Raw genomic sequence first — 19,261 nt, forward strand, 5'->3', positions numbered from 1 at the left:
GCACTTGTAAAACATGCCATGCAGCCCTTGCAAATGGAGTGTACATGTCTCCCATATCTTCATATTTGCTGTCCATCTATTTTCTATACACTTCTTTATCCTGAGGGTCAAGGGGGGACTGGATCCAATCCCAGCTAGGAAAGATTCAAACCCAGGACCTCCAAGCTATGAGATGACAGTTCTAGTCCACTGTCCCACCATGCCGCCTATATTGACTGTGCAGGGGAAAAAATATCTCACAAAGTCACAAATAGGTTACTTAGGTCCACTTACTGCAGACAACACCTCCCTCATAGAACACAATTAGCTGCAGCTGCACTAGTCCTACATATACGTTAAAATGACTCACCAGAGGTGGTAAAACCAGAACCAGTTTTAACACCTCAGTCCAGTAGGTGGTTATTTATGTGAAAAAGTTACTGCATGAAGGACAGACTATCATTCTTTAATTTCTGTTTTAATAAAAAAAATAACAGAAAAACTCAGCAACAAATAAATATCAGTATATACAGTACATACAGCATTTCGATGTTGTGAAGTTTGTTGTTCCTCCTGTTATACTACATGTTGGTCCTCGTGAGAGCGCTGGTGGAAGACAAAAGAGACAGCAGCATCCCAGGAGGCTTTCAACACCGGGTCCCTCAGGCCCTTCTTGTCAAAGCAGTGGTTCCACTGGGAAAGGTCACTGGTACAGTCAGAATCCTCTGCAGGAGGCCGAACCTCTCTGCCATTCACACAGCGACGACAGCGAAACCTAACACCGCCACAAGAGGGAGAAAGAGAGGCTGATTCAATACATAGCATACTTTACAGTCAGAAATTTATATGCTGTACATACAGCATATAAAATAAAAAAGACCTCTTCAGTAAAACCTTCAAGCTGTAGCTTTGAGCAGAACCCTGCTGTTTTCACATGCAAAAATATGAGGATTTGAACGGTGTGGAATGAATATATATTATGAGTAAGGCAGTCACTTAACAGTTTAAAACATTACTGTGCATAACTTAGAACTCCAAACAGACATTAAGCAGTGGTGATGACCTGTTTAATTTTATTCAATTCAATTTTATTTATATAGCACCAATTACAGGTCAAATTGTCTCAAGACACTTTACAGAACCCAATGTGGGGCCACATGTAAAAACAAGGAGTAGGCACAAAGTCATGCATAAATTTCTATTCATAGAGGAATGTGTGATGACAACAAAGGCACTTAGCACCTCACACTGTCTGTAGGAGAGGTGTAGAGTAGGAGGACATGCAGACACATTTGATTTCTAGCTGTAGGTCAGCCACACTTCAGCAGAGCTCAGAACCCAATTCACTATCAATGTAATCACAGATGAAGAGTCGAGGAATACGGAATTGTACTTAAAGTGTGCTTATCTATGTGTCTGTAGTGTGAGTATGCATAAACAGCTGTGTTTGGGAAATAAATGTGGATGAGCCACAGCCGTATTACATACAAAAGGTAAGGCTGCTAAAAGTCAGTTTCATGTAAAAATGTTATGCTACGCAACCAAAAAGTGCACATACAATAACTTTATTAATCCCCAAAGGGAAATTCAATATAATAATAATAATAATAATAATAATAATAATAATAATAATAATAATAATAATAATAATAATAATAATAATAATAATAATAACAATAATAATATTAATGTTATAATATAATATATATAAATAATAATCTATGCTACACAAAGATTTGAAAATGTTGTTAAACATTCTAATTATTTACTTATGAGTAATCAACTATTTCACAGCTTTTATTTACACTGGAGCCATGACTTTGTACATCCATCCATCATCTATATACCGCTTAATCCTCATTAGGGTCGCGGGGGGCTGGAGCCTATCCCAGCTGGCTCGGGCGAAGGCAGGGGACACCCTGGACAGGTCGCCAGGGCTACATATACAGACAAACAATTACACTTGCATTCACACCTATGGGCAATTTAGAATGATCAATTAACCTCAGCATATTTTTGAACTGTGGGAGGAAGCCGGAGTACCCGGAGAAAACCCACGCATACACAGGGAGAACATGCAGGCTCCATGCAGAGGGATCCTGGGAAAGCCGGGACGCGAACCAGGGATCTTCTTGCTGCAAGGCGAAAGTGCTAACCACTACACCACTGTGCAGCCCTTGACTTTGCACAGTGTGTGTAAATATGAACTATATTTGTGGCAGTTTAGTACAGTCTTAAAACTGCTCTTGTCCTTTTTCATATATCTCAGATCTAATGATGGTGCGGCCACACAAAAGGACATTTCTGCATCTTTTTATGACTGTGGTAGTGAAATAGTGCTCAATGTTCTTCAGCGAATGACATTTGTGAACCTAAAGCATATGCCCAAATTTATAAATTTGACAGAAAGACTTGGTACACATATTTCTGTCCTACTGTACACATACAGTTTTAGCTGGGAGCATCATCTGGCACCCAAAGAATATACAACCTGAATATCCAAAATCAATTGTTGTAGCTGAAAAGTCACGTTACTCAAATTCCATATAAAAACGTATAAAACAAGTAGTATCACAGATCATCATACAAAAGACTACAGTTTATTCTGCTAATATTATACCATGGATTAGTGTTGATTGCTGGAAATTAAAATTTTTACTTTTGGTAATTATCATTCAGGAAATTCTTATTTAAACTGATGAACTGTGTTATACTGCACAAAAGACATTTTTGGTTTGTCTCTACTTCTATGTGACAGTAGCAAAAAACATTTAGAAACGGCTTGAGGTTCAGAGGATTAAACGCAGAGGAGCAGTTAACCCCTTGACACCTACTGTTTCTCGTATGGCCGGTTAGAGTGGGACCTTATTATTATTGTAGATTTGTGTAGTGCCCTGGTATTCTGTTATTGTCATTTATTTTGTTGACATGTGTATCTAATGCTGTTTATTTACTGTTTTCGCATAATCTCTGAAATTCCAATGTTCTGTGTTGACCCTGAACGCCACAAGTTGTTTTCCGTCATGATTGGGTTAGACAGGTGTCAATCTGATATAGTTGGCCAATGATTGTTATGTTGTGGTGGACATGGGGCCAATTGAATCGCTGCAGAGGCGGGATGAAGAGTGAAGCGCGCGAAGCGGACGGCGATGCTGAAGGAGAATGGAGGAAAAGTTACCGGTGGAAAACGAACGAACGAGCTAGCGACCAAGCAACCGACAGCAGCCGCTCGCCGAGTGAGGAGGGACAGAGTTAAGGATCGTGGTGAGGTACCGAGGCGGTGAAGACTGTTGAACAGCCTTTGTTTTTTGGACACTGAAGTTGAACTTTGGGATTTTGGAAGCTGAATCCGGACTTTCTATTTTTGGAAGCTGAAGCCAGACTTTCTATTTTTGTGTGTTTCTTCATGAGCTCCAACTGTGCACCAGGTCTGGTACCAGAGGACAGACTAAATCCCGGGTGATTTTGGGTTTGTAACTTCCTGTTGAACTGTTTATCATCATTTGGAGGTGAATAAATGTTGCTATGTTTTATGCTAACAGACTAGTCATTGATGTTATCGTGTGTTGGTAATGTGTTTAGTGCTAGAGGTAAGTTTAACTGTTTAAATGATATGAAAGTTATGCATGAGAGCTATGCCTACACTCACAGTGTGTATTTAAGAATCCGAAGGTAATTCAGTAGTAGTAGATTTCCTATGCCAAGGTTTTCTTTATAAAACCAAAGTATATATCAATAGGAGGGCTACATTTGTTGTTATTATTATTATTATTATTATTATATATCTATGTATCAATGTTCTAAGAGTAATAGATAAATGAACAATCTCCACTTATTTTAGCATCAGCTGGAAAACAAAAACACACAAAAAATGTTTAATTTAAATAAATTCGGGTGTAAAGGGGTTAAGTAGACATAAATAACATTGTTTGTTGATGTTACTTTTTCATATTCATTGGTTTATCGAGTACTATTTGTTGGAGATGTTTCGGATCTTTTAGTTACGCCATTTGTGGAAATAAAACCCCACTTTTGAAGACTTTAAGGTTTTTGGATTAATTTATTTTTACCATCTAGTATACAAAGCTATTTAAATTCTCTGCAGAATCAGCAGTGTCAGCAATATGACGAACTTGTGAGAGTAATGTGTTTTGTACTTGTCATGTGTGTCGCTGGTCGTCTCCTCGTTGAGAGTGAAGAGTTCTCGGAGTTCACCCAGAGAGAAGTGACGCTCCACATCCTGCTCTTCGTCCACCACACAGCTGCTCAGAGCTTTCTTATGGGCCTGCCTTTGCAGTATCTTTTCCTCGATCGTCCCGGTCTGTCAGCAAACACACATGTCAAATGTGGAACAAACGCAGCTGTTTTAACATATTGAATATGAGGTCCTTAGGTCTGTTGAAGAATCATATCAGTAGAGACCTTTTCTGTTTGAAAATACTGTTGTGAAAACTCAAAAGACATTAAGTAGCAGTGACAATTTGTTGTATGTAAGCAGTTTATGTGCCGTGTTGAACTCACAGAGAGCAGTCTGTAAATGTAGCAGCTCTTTTTCTGGCCATCTCTCCACACCCGAGCCATTGCCTGTTCATCGTTGGCTGGGTTCCAGTCAGGATCAAACATCACCAAGCGATTAGCACCAATCAGATTGAGGCCACATCCACCAGCCTTGCTGCTCAGCATGAAGATGAACTCCGGGTTCTGACAAAAACAGAAATTTAGATGCCGTTAAAATACTTTGAAAAAACGTTCATTGTTTAAAACAGATTTTCCAACTCACAGATGGACTATTGAATCTCTCCACAATCTTGGCCCTTTTCTTGATGGACATAGTGCCATCCAGTCGAACATAGAGGTATCTGAAACAAAACAAGAAAAGGGTGGTTGCTCACTGGAACTAGCAAACCATCCATATCAGACACAATTTAATGTGAGTTTCCCCAAAAGCACCTTCTAGATCTGCAGAGCTTTTCAAAGAGGTCCAGTGTTTGAGTGTAGTTGGATACAAGTACCACTTTGTCACTAGTTGTAGTTCTAGTCATTGCCAGAATGTAGTCAAGAACCAGCATTTTCCCTGGAACAAAAAGACAACAGATAGAGAGATGAAACTATTTATTCATTTCACATTAGAGTAACAACCATTTTCAAACCTTCAGTAACTGATCTTCTTCTTCACTTTGGGGCTAATAACCCATGAACACAACACTGACACATTAGCCGTTGTTATGGAAAATTTGGTAGCTGATTATTTACACATCACAGAAACTATCTGTCAGAGAAAACAGCCCCATATACAGTCATGTGGGAAAAATAAGTATACTGGAAACTGTTAACTTGTTTAACATATTCGAAAGAGCAAAAACTTGATCCTCTTTGAACCATTTGCCTACAGATAAAGGTGATGTACTCAAACAAATGACACAGAAAACTGACATTTTGCCATTTTCTTAATTTAAATCAATTAAAAACAGTCTGTGACATGTAGGCTCTGCTGTTCTCTTTGATATTAAGTGTACAGTGTCACTATGCAAAGATCTAAAGAGCTCTCTAAGGCCTTCAGAGATTTCAAATGACTACCTATTTGTCCAGGACTAGCCACTCCACAATTTCAGCCTACTAATAAAGTGTTCAATGCAAATGAAGTTTCCAGGAACTTAAAATTTAATTTCAGGAGTTGCAGGAAAAACAACAGTTTGTGTCGAACTGCTGCATCTACAGTCACAGATAGCACAAATCTGATCTACATAGGAGGCACGCAGAGAAAAAAGGATAGAGAAGAACCTCATACTAGCTATCTATCATGGTGGAACTCTTCTGGTTTGGAGTTTCTTCACTACCCTATGGACTGGACAGCCTGCTGTCATTGACTCAACTCTGAATTCTGCATCACATCAAAGAGTACTTGATAATAATGGAAGGCCATCCGTTTGAAAGGTAAAATTGAACCAGAAGTGGACCCTTGAACAGAATAATGAGCCCAAGCACACCATCAAATCCACCAAAGAACTAAGTATCTTGTTTCAATGCACCATCCAGTGGCAGCTACTAATATTTTTGCCATGCCCCCATGTATGATGACAATAAAGCTATTCTATTCAAAGAATGGCTCAAAAACAAGAACTGTTATGGTTATGGAATGACCTAGTCAAGAAAATAAAGATTCACTTTAAAATGTTTTTGAGGGAATTGAAAGAGAGTACATGCAAGTAAACACTAAGACATTTGCAACTGATGGAATTTCTGCCCTTAGTTTTGTCTTCAGTAAGTAAAAAGCAGCTCATTTCTGTTGATGTCAGATGAATAACTCGGCCATTGTGGAACATTTCATTTTGTTGCCATGAAAAGCTCTTGGCTTGCCTTTGTGGTATGTTTTGGATCGTTATCCATCTGTACTGTGAAGCAATGTCCAAATAGTTCTAAATAGTATCTGTTTAAGAGGCTGAGCCAATGCTTTAAGCCACTGAGAGGATCCAACCAGGAAACATAAAAACTTAATTGACGTGCTTATTAACCGTACCAATGAATGAAAGTCCAACTCGATTTACCTTGGGATGTACAGTCTTTTTTTTTGCCCAGAAATCTCCAGAGTGCATAAATTTACATCCACAAGTTGCCATTCAGCGCTCTGCGTTAAGCGGTCAATAACTGGTTTGTGCCCTTTCGGTTGGAAATCCTACCTGGACACAAAGGTTCCTACCTTATATAGGTAAAATTGACAAGTAACCCATAAAGGAGTGAAACCCACTGACACCAAAATAATTACCTGCATTTCATAATCTGCTCCTACAGTATCTGTACACTTCAGAATATATCCTACTACTTCTATCAGCCATCACAGCATCACTTAACACCAATGACCCAGTCTACTTGCGGCCACAACCTTTCCTCCACCATGTCTGACAGATGATGTGGATCGTAAAACCTTTCTTTTCTTTTTCATACTCTCCCCATCATCCTGATACAAGTTTATCTGGGTTTCCTCTGTCCAAAGAATCTTGTTTCAGAACTGAACAGGCTGTTTTAAATGTTTTCTAGCAAAGTCTAATGTAACCTTTCTTAACTGAGTGTCACCAGTAGTTTGGGTCGTGAGGTAAACCCTCTGTATTATATTCATGAAGATGCTGCAGATGTTTTATCAGTCTGTAGTAGCAAGTGTCCTGTTTTATGCTGCAGTCTGCTGGGGAGACAGTATAAAAAACAAGGATGCAAGGCGTCTGAACAAACTGATTTAAAAATCTGGTTCTGTGGTTGGAATGAGATTGAACTCATTGGAGGATGAGGTGGAGAGACGGGCACTGAGCAAGATGGAGGCCATTCTGACAAACATGGATCATCCACTTCATATCTGCCTCAATGAACAACGAAACATTAGTGATGAACGGCTCCTATCCCTGCACTGCAGGACAGAAAGATTCAGAAAATCTTTCTTACCCCAGCAATTAGACTATTTAATTCTAAAGTAAACAGATGAGAACCCAGACAATTGAATTTCCCGTCGGGGATTAATAAAGTTATTGTATTGTATTGTGTCTCTTGACTGTAGTCTACCCTCCAGAGCGTTCTTAACTTGGTTAGATGTTATGAAGGTAATTTTCTTCACCCTGCAAAGAATTCTGCTATCATTTACTTTAGATGTTTCACATAGTCTTCCAGGCCTTTTGGTGTGGTTCAGCTTTTTAGGAACGTCCGTACCAAATTGTTGATTTGTCTACACTTAAAGCTTTTTCTATCTCTCTCATAGGTCTGTTTTGTTTTATCAGTGTAATGATGGCCTCCATCACTTGCATCAACACCTCTTTGAATTCTATATTGAGAGTTTCTATAAAACAGCTACCAAATGCAAACTGAGTACATGAAATGAATCCGATCTCCTTAATTCGTAATAAAACAAGGAGAAAATAGGCCACGACTGGACATTAAACTGCTTATAAACACTGTCCAACTTTTTTGAGCCTGTGAAAATGGAAGGACATTGTGAAAAATGTCTGTAATTCCTAAATGGTTAATTCAATATTTAAACCGACAAATCTTGGTTTCTCCGTTTCAAATCCATTGTGGTGGTATACAGAGGCAAAATTAGGAAAACTGTGACACTGTCGAAATACTCACGGATCAACTGTATTGATTTAAAATTCCATGTAAAAATCAGACAATCAGTCTGGGAAATGGTGTACCACAGATTTTTAAGATAAGCACATTTGTGAGTAAGGTAAAAGTGCAGATGGTAACAGGTAAGCTAGTCTGTGCTGTTGTTGTTCAGAGTCTAATGTTCTCGTGTTATGTAGCAGACTGCTGTCTGGCTGTATCACGGTGACTGTGGTTGTGATATTTTGCTGATTTTACTACTTCATGGCCAATACAGTTTAAAATTAAGCCATTTTATTGGCTTCATTAAAACAAGATGGGGGTAGATGTAGAAAAAAAGTCACTCCAAGCCCAAGCACTCAAGTTTCATTTGGATAAGCAGTTGAAGTAATATGCCTGTGCTGCTTGTCCTGATATTTTTTTTCAGTTCCATTGTTTATCTGAACCTTTGACGAGTTATAAATGAGTCAAGAGAAATACTCACATGTAATAAACCATATATCAGTGTACTGCTAAGAGAATGGTTTTTCTGTTATTCTAATACTTCCTTAGTCATTATACCTGTGGATACTTTTTTTTTTAAAAAATCTTGTAGAAAGTGAGTCAGCAAGAGTCTCCACGTTGTGTATCCAGATTATTTTATAACACCATCAGAGCAGCACTGACATGGTCTTACCAGAGAGCTGAGGCTCCACAGCTTTAGTGCAGTAGCCAGTAGGAAATAGATCCAGTGCCCCCTCGAAGCCCTCCTCACCCTCCACACACTTGTCATAGATGAGAGCTGGGTCTGGGACATAGGACAGTGGTTAGTATTTTAACCCAACACCAGATCATTCTAAAGAAGCATATTTATATTATTATGGTCAATGTACAGCAGTACAGCACATATTTGAGTAAACTTTGCCTCAAAAAGGACTTACGATTGCACAGTTTCTTGAGCGATGTGATGGAAGACAGGGAGGAGACACTTATTTTGCCCTCTTGTAATGTCTCAATGGGTTTGGCCTGGTTCAGGAAGCGCCTATAGAGCTCTGTTTGCAGAGGAGTCAGCCTGCAGGGAATCAATCACAACCACATTCAGTATGCTCCTACATGTTTAAATGTTTTCTTCAGATGCTGTTACAATATTGATACAAATTTGTTTCAATATGTATCTGTAGCCATATTTGTTCATTTATATCAATTTCAGTTGAAATAAAAGTCTTGCTTTCATGATTGTATTGAGACGATGTAATATTTTACTTTTATTCGAGAAATTTGGTTAATGAAAACTCCAAGTAAGTCACTGAAAAAGCATTTTACCGTTGGAAACTCAATGTAAATATCTATATGAAAAAATAAAGGTGCTAGCCTTCTAGACGTAGTATGATCAAAATGTTCAGAGAACATCAGTGAGGAAACCACATGACACTGTGCCATCAGCATCAGGAATTGTGTTACAAGTTTGTTTTTTATACCACTGGCAGGTACCCATTTGCCATTCTAAATGGCCTACAAACTGGTATAGAGAGAAAACTTCACATTCTGTGTAAGTCAGCAGCTGGATGATCCAATTTTCACTGACAGAATCATTACTATTTAGCAGACATTCTTAGACATTACAGTGGTCATGAACTGTGAATTCTCATGGTTTTAAAGCCACAATGCAATCATTGAATCCCACCTGTCCTATTTGCTAGATTTGACTTTCTCTTCAAGTTGAAGGATTACCATTTTGACACTTTAGGAGATGCAGCTCTAACTGCAGATGGTGCTTCACGTGTTTATGGGACGAGTATCACAAGAATTGCAGATGCACTGGGAGAGCTATTTTGTTGAGCAGGGAGACCATGTTTGTGCTCTACCTTGCTTTGCATACTCTGAGAGACACTCTGCAGCGGGCAACTTTGGAGGTGGGCTGTTAAATCAGTCAATCAGGCATGACAAACAATATTGGTCATTTCTGTGCTTTCTTCCGTTGGTAGAAAAAAAAATGTCCTAGCTTTTGATTGGGTGGGCAAGATGCACATTTGGCTGTTAATAGGCCATCCAGAAATCTACAAACTCCAATTCCCATGAAGTTGGGACATTGTGTAAAACATGAATAAAAGCAGAATACAATGATTTGCAAATCTTTTTCAACCTACATTCCATCAAATACAGTACAAAGACAAGATATTTAATGTTAAAACTTATTTGCAAATATTCACTCATTTTGAATTTGATGCCTGCAACACATTCCTATAAAGCTGGGACAGGGGCAACAAAAGACAGGGAAAGTTGAGGAATGCTCAAAAAACACCAGTTTGGAACATACCACAGGAGAACAGGTTAACTGGAAACAGGTGAGTGTCATGACTGGGTATAAAAAGAGCATCCCCAAAAGGCTCAGTCCTTCACAAGGATGGGGCGACATTCACCAATTTGTGAACAACTGCGTGAGCAAATAGTCCAACAGTTTAATGTTTCTCATTGTGCACTTGCAAAGACTCTTAGGGATTTCATCATGTACAGTCCATAATATCATCAAAAGATTCTGAGAATCTGGAGAAATCTCTGCATGTAAGCAGCAAGACTGAAAACTAACACCAAATGCCCCTCAGGGCCACTACATCTACAATAGCAAGGTAAAACTTTACCATGAAAACAAAAGCTACATATTAACAACACCCACAGACACTGCCGGCTTCTCTGAGCCCAAACTCATCCTAGATGAACTGATGCAAAGTGGACAAGTGTGCTGTCATCTGATGAGTCCACATTTCAAACAGTTTTCTGCGATGTCATGGACGTCGTGTCCTCCAGGCTAAAGAGGAAAAGGATCATCCAGACTGTTATCAGTGCAAAGTTCAAAAGCCAGCATCTGTGGTGGTATGGGGGTGTGTTAGTGCCCATGGTATGGGGAACTTAACATTAATGCTGAAAGGTACATACAGGCTTTGGAGCAACATATGCTGCCATCCAAGCAACATCTTTTTCAGAAATATCTCTGCTTATTTCAGCAAGTGAATGAAGAGCCACATTGTGCATGTGTTATCACAGCGTGGCTTCGTAGTAAAAGACTGCAAGTACTAGACTGACCCACCTGCAGTCCAAACCTGTCTCCCATTGAAAATGTATGGTTCATTATGAAGGGCAAAACACAACAATGGAGACCCCGGACTGTTAAGCAATTGAAGTCGTATATCAAGCAAGAATGGGAAAGAATTCCAACTACAAAGCTTCAACAATTAGTGTCCTGACTTCCCAAATGTTTATTGAGTGTTGCTAAAAGGAAAGGTGATGTAACACAGTGGTAAACATGCCCCTGTCCCAGCTTTATAGGAATGTGTTGCAAGCATTAAATTCAACGAGTGGATATTTGCAAATAAACAACAAAGTTTATCAGTTTCAACCTTAAATATCTTGTCTGTAGTGAATTCAACTGAATATAGGTTGAAAAAGATTTGCAAATCATTGTTTTACACAACGTCCCAATTTCATTGGAATTTGGAAAAACAAACAGAAATTAACGCTTTTACAAAACCTCTCATCAGTAACAAAGTGAATAAACCTACCTGCAACACACAACCTGCTCAATTTTCACAGGTAGATACTTGGACAAGATATCCGATGTTCTCCTTATCAAACACCTGTTAACATGAACATGGCAAGAATAAAAGGGAAGTTGAAAGACAGCTGAATACATTTAAACATGTGCAAAGTAAGGATTATGATAAAAAGCATAAAATCTCAAATTATGTGTATTCATGTTTGCAAATCTTAGATTAAAAAATCTACATTTAAATGATTTCTAAAAATATTAATTCACAATAACTTAAAAATAACAAAGGATGGAAATGTGAAAAATAAAAACATAAAGCGGAAAAAGTGCAAAGGACCGACAAAAATAATTCAGATTTCAAGAGGTGAAATGAGGACACACTATATCTGTTCGGTGAGCTCACCTGTTGACAATGCTGATCAGCTCCTTGAGCTTTTCTTCTCCAATCTGTCTATCTTTATCATTGGCATTTGCATCCCGTCCCTTGAGGATTGGAAGCTCAAATCGCTTTTTAAACTCTTGAGCTGTGCCTGCCATTGAGGGGAAAAACAAGTCAAGGGGATTAGAAATAAGGCCAATGTGTTTGAACTGTTCTGTATGTGGGGCTGCTTACCAAGTATTCCAGCATTAACAAAGTGGACCAGGCTGAAGTACTCCAGCAGGTCATTCTGGATGGGAGTGCCTGATATCAACACTCTCTTCTGGGCACTCATGGCATTCAGGGCCTGATATGTTTGGTTGTCAGAGTTCTTCAGCCGATGTCCCTACAGGACATAAATGTTACTGTTAAATCATTTCTTCAGCAATCTTTGAAAGCTCTGAATTGTGAGGGTGGCAGTGAAATACCTCGTCACAGATGATCAGTCCAACTTTACCCTTGTGCAAAACCTCAGCATGCAAGCGAAATGTCTCATATGAAATGATGAGGATTGGGGTCGGTACCCTCAAACCGTGCTGAGAGATGAAATTTACTACACAGCAAAGAAAACAAATCAGTTACTAAACTCTATTTTGAAGAAAGGATCAAGTGAAAACAAAACCAATGCTATTAAAACTCAATATGTTCAAGTAGTACCCATCAGCTCTAACCCTTATAACTTTCTCCATGCTAATGATACGGGTCACAATCACAAATGTCCACAAAAAAATTATTTGTCCTCTAACTTTCTGTTGTTTGTTGTTGGTGCCTTCAACAACCCAGTGTACCCAGTTGGATAAATCCAGGCCAAGGCCAGGACGTGAACCAGAGATCTTCTAGCTGTAAGGCGACAGTGCTAACCACTGAGCAACCATGCAGCCCTCCAGTGAGTTAAATCCATCCATCCATCCATCTATTATCTATGCTCTGCTTAATCCTCATTAGGGTCGTGGGGGGCTGGACTCTATCCCAGCTGACTTAGGGTGAAGACAGGGGACACCCTGGACAGGTCAGCAGTCTATCACAGGATTACACATGGAGACAAACAATCACACTCACATTCACACCTATGGACAACTTAGAGTCATCAGTTAACCTCAGCATGTTTTTGGACTGTGGGAGGAAGCCGGAGAAAACCAACATGGAGAACATGCAGGCTCCATGCAGAAAGATCCCAGGAAGGCCGGGACGCGAACCAGGGATCTTGTAGCTGCAAGGCGAAAGTGCTAACAACTATGCCACTGTGCAGCCCAGTTAATTAAATGATACATGTAAAAGAAAAAGACAGATTTTTTCTTCAGACTTCTTCAACTTCAGATATAGGGGTCAACTGTTTGTTTCAGAGCTGATAGCCACTACTTGAAAGAGTAGACCAATAACAAAGATTTAGAACCAACACACATTTGCAGCAAAACTGAAAATCGTAGTGTCCAAATTTTACAACACAAATTACAAAACTTCTTTGAAATAACTTACATTAATTTATGTTTTACATCTGTTAAATCAAAAATAGGCTTCTGATTATTTATCCTCCAGTGTTGATGTGCTCTTACTCAGGTAGTGCTGTAAGTGGAACACCGAGTGGGGACTCTAGACAGTGAGGCGGCTGCATCAGAGCCAGACTAGCACATTTTTAAATCACTGTATTTTGATGTAAATTTGCTAGAAAAACAATATCAATTATCTCTCAGTGATTAATGCTAAATGTTGGATCCAACAATCGGCAAGGCCAGTAATCAACCCCTATAAGAGAGTATATCTGGGGGAGAAAATGTTAAGTGGATTTATGTTCTCTAAATACCTGACACACTTACATATTGAGTGTGTCCTGAAAGATAAGACAAAAATCATACTATTCTAAAGGAAAGAATGTTTCCTGATGTTTTTGTGACTTGTCAATGTTTTTTGTTGTTGCTGTTTTTTAACTAAGCTCACTTACGGGAACCACTATTTTTGTTTGGCTATAACTGAAAGTGTGAGATGAAATGTTGGGTTTTGATTCAGCAAAGCAAAGCAATAAACTGGAGGCCTACATAAAAAATGAGTCCCTCTGCTCCTGGTCCTTCAAATTGGTGCACTGACATTTACTTTCTGCCAACAATGAGGCTAAAGTTTCAATTTGACCAACATGGAGAAGTATTTCCAAGAACTTTGCTTTAAATGTTTACAGTGTGACAGAAGGGAAAGTAAACTACCTAGTTGTCTGTCAATTTCATCCTTTGAACCTCCATCAATAGCCACTGGTGTAACACGTCCTCCCAGCCACTTTCCTACTTCATTATACCAGTTGCGCACCAGACTGGAAGGTGAAACCACAATGGCTTTGTCTATCTCTGGCTTAGCATCAGGGCTTTGGCGTAGCAGAGTCCACATGAGGGTGATGCACTGCAAAGTCTTTCCCAGGCCCATCTCATCAGCCATGATGCAGCCGTACGATTCTGGGATGCGTCTGCCTGTCACACACTCCCACAGGAATTTCACCCCCTAAAGAAATGAAACACATCCACTGTAACTTTGAAGAAAAGAATAACCTGTGATTCACTGACTTGCTTTTTTCTGAAGCTATGAATTGCACTTAATGGTCTTCTTCACATGTCACTGATTAAGACTCTGGAAAATCCTCCAAAACTTCCAGAAAAGTCAGTGGACTTTTAAGGCTCATTATTGGTTTTCACAATAGATGATGACTTTGAAAGTGGACATGAACGCATTTCTGTTCATGCTGCAATAGGTACATATCGGTCTGCTGTCCTCATATCAAACACAGAGAAACAAACACGCCATTTGTGGATGTTTGAGAAAGTGTAACTTTGCACATTTTACAGATTGTAGCAGCCATTTACAGCTTGATCTGTAGCACTGTGTCGATGTGAAATTCCCTTGTGTCCTTTCTCCGAGTTTCCCCGGTCCCAGAGCTGGATGCTTCTGATCTGTGGTTGCTGTCCCACCAACTGGCTTAGTCTCCATCATGTCTAGTGTGGGATGCTGCTGCTGACCTTCCTCCAGCCCACTGCTTCCAGCTGCCCATTTCCACCAATTTACTCTGCATTACCCTCACTATAATTGATATGCTCATCTATGTACTGTTTGAATTTTACTGCCAGCTATATATGTAGTATATTTAATGCCAGAGCCTTACACCATAACAGTAAACTATGACTCAATTTCAATGTTAGCTTGTACTTTCTATGCATCATCTAGCTTATCATGCATGTATCCAACTGTGTGCTATATGTTCCTTGTTCCCCACCATCCTCTTCTCCCATCCCTCCCCCTCTCCACCTCTCTACCTCTTCTGTCCCTCTCAACCCGCCGGCCAGCAAGCAGATGGGTCCCCCCCACATAAAGAGCCAGGTTCTGCTCAAGGTTTCTTCCCTGTTAAAAGGGAGTTTTTCTTGCCACTGCCGCCTTAGGGCTGCTCTGGAGGTTCAGACATATGGGTTCTGTAAAGTGTCTTCAGACAATTTGACCTGTAATTGGCGCTATATAAATAAAATGGAATTGAATATTCCAGAGGTGTAATTTAGAACCTCCCACTAATTTTGAACAGTCGATGGAGATGATCTAAAACCAAAACACTTGCAATGTTCAGCAGCGACTATTTCAACCACAAATTTATTATCGATTAATTATAAAGGTGAGGATGACGCAACATCTTCTTGCACAATCTCTCCTCATAACAAGCGTTTGTTTGCTTGCATTTGCAGTCGGCACACTTGGAATGTTCACGTGGTCACAAATTTTGCTCAGCATATGGACGTCTCTTGTTGACTTGTGGATGAGGAAATTTACATCAGGTGTACCTTTGCAGACGCAGAAAACATTAACTGGTTTTGACTGAAGTTTGTTTTGTCCACCTACTGTTTAGAACATATTGCTCAATTCATTTGTAGTTTCTGTAGGCAATAACTGATGAAAGATTCTACATCTCTGTTCCTTAATGTTATTGTTATGATTCTTTCAATATGGACATTTCAGATTTACTTTTATTTGGGTCAGAAAAGTTTCGAAAACAAAACCTCTGGTTTACCTCTCTCTGGTGGGGTCTGAGCACTTTTCCTAGGACTGGATCCACAACAACATGGACTGGTAATTTTTCTCTGAAACGAAAGGTCACATGCTGCCTTTTAATCACAAACACTCCCAGCTCTCTGGCAGCTGCAGGGTTCATACAGCTGCATGCAACTGTCTACGTCTAGAGGGATCTGGACTTTCTGCTCTTTCTAATAGTACCGGTAAGTACTAGTTTTCAATCACAAAAACTTTAACTCACAAAAAATCCTTTTTAGGACAATACAACGGAAGGAAAGTCTCATATGTTTTGAACCTACTTATCAGCTTTGATCAGGTCATGAGCGCTTAGAGTTGGGGGATCATACAGGACCAAGGCATCTTCTGCAAAGGGATCATGAAGTGCTTTCCTTACTCCTGCACGCTTCAGACCGAGTGCCCTGATTCCAAGTGAGCCTGTGGGTAATAATTAATCAAGACAGCAGTAGGTCATTCTTTATCTATTGCAGATAAAGAATGACTCCTTCTCTATTGCACTAGACATGACAGATGAGTCACAGAGAGAAGAAAAATGTTACCTGTGTAATTTGGAATAGGAATTTTAAATGGCTTGGAGAGGATACTTCGAATAAATGCTTCCTGTAAAAATAATTTTTTAACAGGTAAGCCAAAGTATGCCATCAATTTGCAACCAATAATGTATTCATATAGAAAAATGTATGTAAAGACAGTGTGAGAGATCAGAATCTGAGCTCAATAAAGCTTACATGTTTGTCGCCATCCATACATGCAGGCTGGTTGTTCAGCTGGGTCAGAGGCTTTCTAAACGGGGAAATATGGCTTTCTCTCATCTCATTGTCTCTTCTTCTTCTTTTGTCCTGTGAAAAAGTGTTATGCACTTTTCGGTTCAACCACATCAATGCTAAGCACCACAATGCTCCCCCATGAGCATTTTTATTGATGGAATCATTTAGCTGTCTCTGTGTTAAATAAGGATGGAAAACATGATATTATTGAAATATTTACTATTTTATTTAGATTCAGAAATGCATCTAGTGTCATACTCCAGCATCTTCCTGCCGGTGCCGATCACAAAGCATATACTTACATTCAGCAAACTGTAGGAATTAACGGCATATATGATTAAAGCATCTGCAATGAAGCAGGTAAAATGTCCACGTTTAGAAATGACTGTTTCCTAGAGATGAACAACACAAGATGATGCTGAATCGGAGAGTGTTGGCTGTTTACAGATCAGAAGACATCTAAAGACACGTTAGAAGAGCTCTGTCTGAGTGTAGTAGCTTAGAAAGTAGCTTCAGCAGTCATGATAAAGTACTTACAGCTCCACATGTCCAGTCTTCATCTTCACAGGAATCTCCTGCTAGCTTTCGTTTAGCAACCTGACTGGGGGCAAGGCTCCTTCTCTGGGTGGACAAGTTTGTATATTACCCTGGGATAAAGCTGTCAGTCCAATGCAGTCTGTAGCATGATAGTGAGTAAAAACCCCGCTTTCTTACCATTTTGCTTGTGTCCTGGCTACTCTGTTGTACTGAGCCTGTTGTCCTGTGTGTTGTCAGTGTTTCTCTGCGGTTACCCAGAAACAGGCCGCAGCTCTAATGGCTTCACCTCATGTCTGTCGGCTACGGAAGAGGTAATAAAGTCATAAAGGTAGTACCATGGCAGAATCTTTAGAGCTTTAGTTTAAAATACCGAAGCACTCTCCCCTCGGCTAGCTTTACTCTGATTATCAAATTCGCGCTAAATGTTGCACAACATTACGGCAAGCCTAAAGGGACAAATGACTGCGTGTGCCTGCTGTAGGCTAAGCGCCCCCTGGAGCAGAGTGAAGCTTTCAAGGTGTGTCATTGTACAATACGTAGGGAAAGAGTCTGCATACAGTATGTTCTGCGTTTGATCAGTGTTACTTCAGTGCAGAGGTGTCAAACAAGCGGCCCGCGGGCCAAAACCGGCCCTCCAGAGGGTCCAATCTGGCCAGTGGGATGACTTTGTAAAGTGCAAAACATTACAGAGAAGACATTAACTGCAAATTGTAAACTGGTAAAACTACAATTTTAAAATAAATTCTAGACCTTGACAAGTTGTTTAGATCATAAAGTAAAATACTAGATTGCTGATTGTTCTTTTGTCATTTTGTGTCTCATTTTTGTAATATTTTGTCTTGTTTTTGTTGATTTTTTGTCTGACGTCATTTGTCTCATGTTTTTGTCATTTTGTTTCTTGTTTTTGTTGTTTCCTTTTTGTTTCACTTGTGCTTTTTGTCTGTCAGTTTATGTTTTGCTTTAATCATTGCTTTGTGTCCATCATTTTTGTTGTTTTGTGTTTTTTCTGTCTTGCTTGTGATGTTAGTCTATTATTTTGTCATTTTGTTTCTTTTGTCATTTTTTGTGTCGTTTGTGTCATTTGTGTAATTTTTTTGTCTCTGCAACTTTTTTGTCAAATTTTTTCTCTTGTTTTTTGTGTCATTAGTTTAATCTTTTGTTATTTTGTGTCTCATTTTTGTAATATTTTGTCATGGTTTTGTTGATTTTTGTCTTTTTTTTTGTCTAACTTTTGTCATTTTTATCATAAAGTAGGTTGTTCATAATAAAAAAAAATCTTTAAATATGATCTTTTTTGCACTAAAACAAAGGAAAATTCACTGTTGTTGTTATTTATAGGTTATTGTGTTATGATTTTACAGGTCCAGCCCACTTGTGATCAAACTGGACTGCATGTGGCCCCTTAACTAAAATGAGTTGGACACCCCTGCTTTAGTGAGTAAAATATACTTTTTACTTTTTATCTGAGAAAAAAAATCTTTTTAGATGCTTCACTTCATTAAATACACAGCACTCTTTCCAGATAAAACTACCCAAACAGTTAAAAAAAAAAAAAAAACACCCACATCAATACCTCCGCAGGGTTTACTGTTAAAATGACAAAGTGTGCATGCATCAAGCCACTACATTGTTCTGCCCTTTTGTACTCTGCATCATCCAACTACGTCATGTTAATAAAGTGTCAATAACCCTGTATTTATTGCTAACAACTGTATTTATTTCTGTATTGTCAGAATCTGTGTGTGAGACTGGATAGATGTATAAAACATACTGGAAGAATGCACTGGCAAGCAAAACACAAATTCTAAACAACAAACAAACAAAGATCTGTGGCATCATCTTATATTTTGTGTCTCTAACGTCTTCGACTGTTTCACATGGCTAGCAAGAGAAAGATCTTGG

General features: G+C 39.2%; 1 protein-coding gene across 1 annotated transcript; it reads right to left on the minus strand.

Moving 5' to 3' along the window:
* Positions 1–429: 429 nt before the first annotated feature.
* rad54l (RAD54 like) lies at positions 430–17,798 on the minus strand. Its single transcript, XM_023263407.3, has 18 exons — positions 17,537–17,798; positions 17,360–17,443; positions 16,784–16,894; positions 16,595–16,655; positions 16,337–16,472; positions 16,036–16,105; positions 14,201–14,489; positions 12,434–12,558; positions 12,201–12,351; positions 11,991–12,117; positions 11,601–11,675; positions 8,985–9,115; positions 8,741–8,851; positions 4,930–5,053; positions 4,760–4,838; positions 4,501–4,680; positions 4,137–4,300; positions 430–754 (listed from the first exon to the last, which is right to left on the minus strand). The coding sequence occupies exons 1-18, from the start codon at positions 17,537–17,539 to the stop codon at positions 556–558; spliced, it is 2,220 nt and encodes a 739-aa protein (XP_023119175.1). The 5' UTR covers positions 17,540–17,798; the 3' UTR covers positions 430–555.
* Positions 17,799–19,261: the final 1,463 nt, after the last annotated feature.

The sequence above is a fragment of the Amphiprion ocellaris genome, chromosome 2, assembly GCF_022539595.1.
Source record: "Amphiprion ocellaris isolate individual 3 ecotype Okinawa chromosome 2, ASM2253959v1, whole genome shotgun sequence".
Classification (NCBI taxonomy): Eukaryota; Metazoa; Chordata; class Actinopteri; family Pomacentridae; genus Amphiprion; species Amphiprion ocellaris.

What these genes read in the sequence shown, in the direction of transcription:
- rad54l (XM_023263407.3), bottom strand. An exon ending in TCAGACCCCACCAGAGAGAG is followed by an intron (nt 14,490 to 16,035) that starts GTAAACCAGAGG and finishes TCATTTCTTTAG; the next exon opens with GGGGTGAAATTCCTGTGGGA. An exon ending in GACTGATCATCTGTGACGAG is followed by an intron (nt 12,352 to 12,433) that starts GTATTTCACTGC and finishes TATGTCCTGTAG; the next exon opens with GGACATCGGCTGAAGAACTC.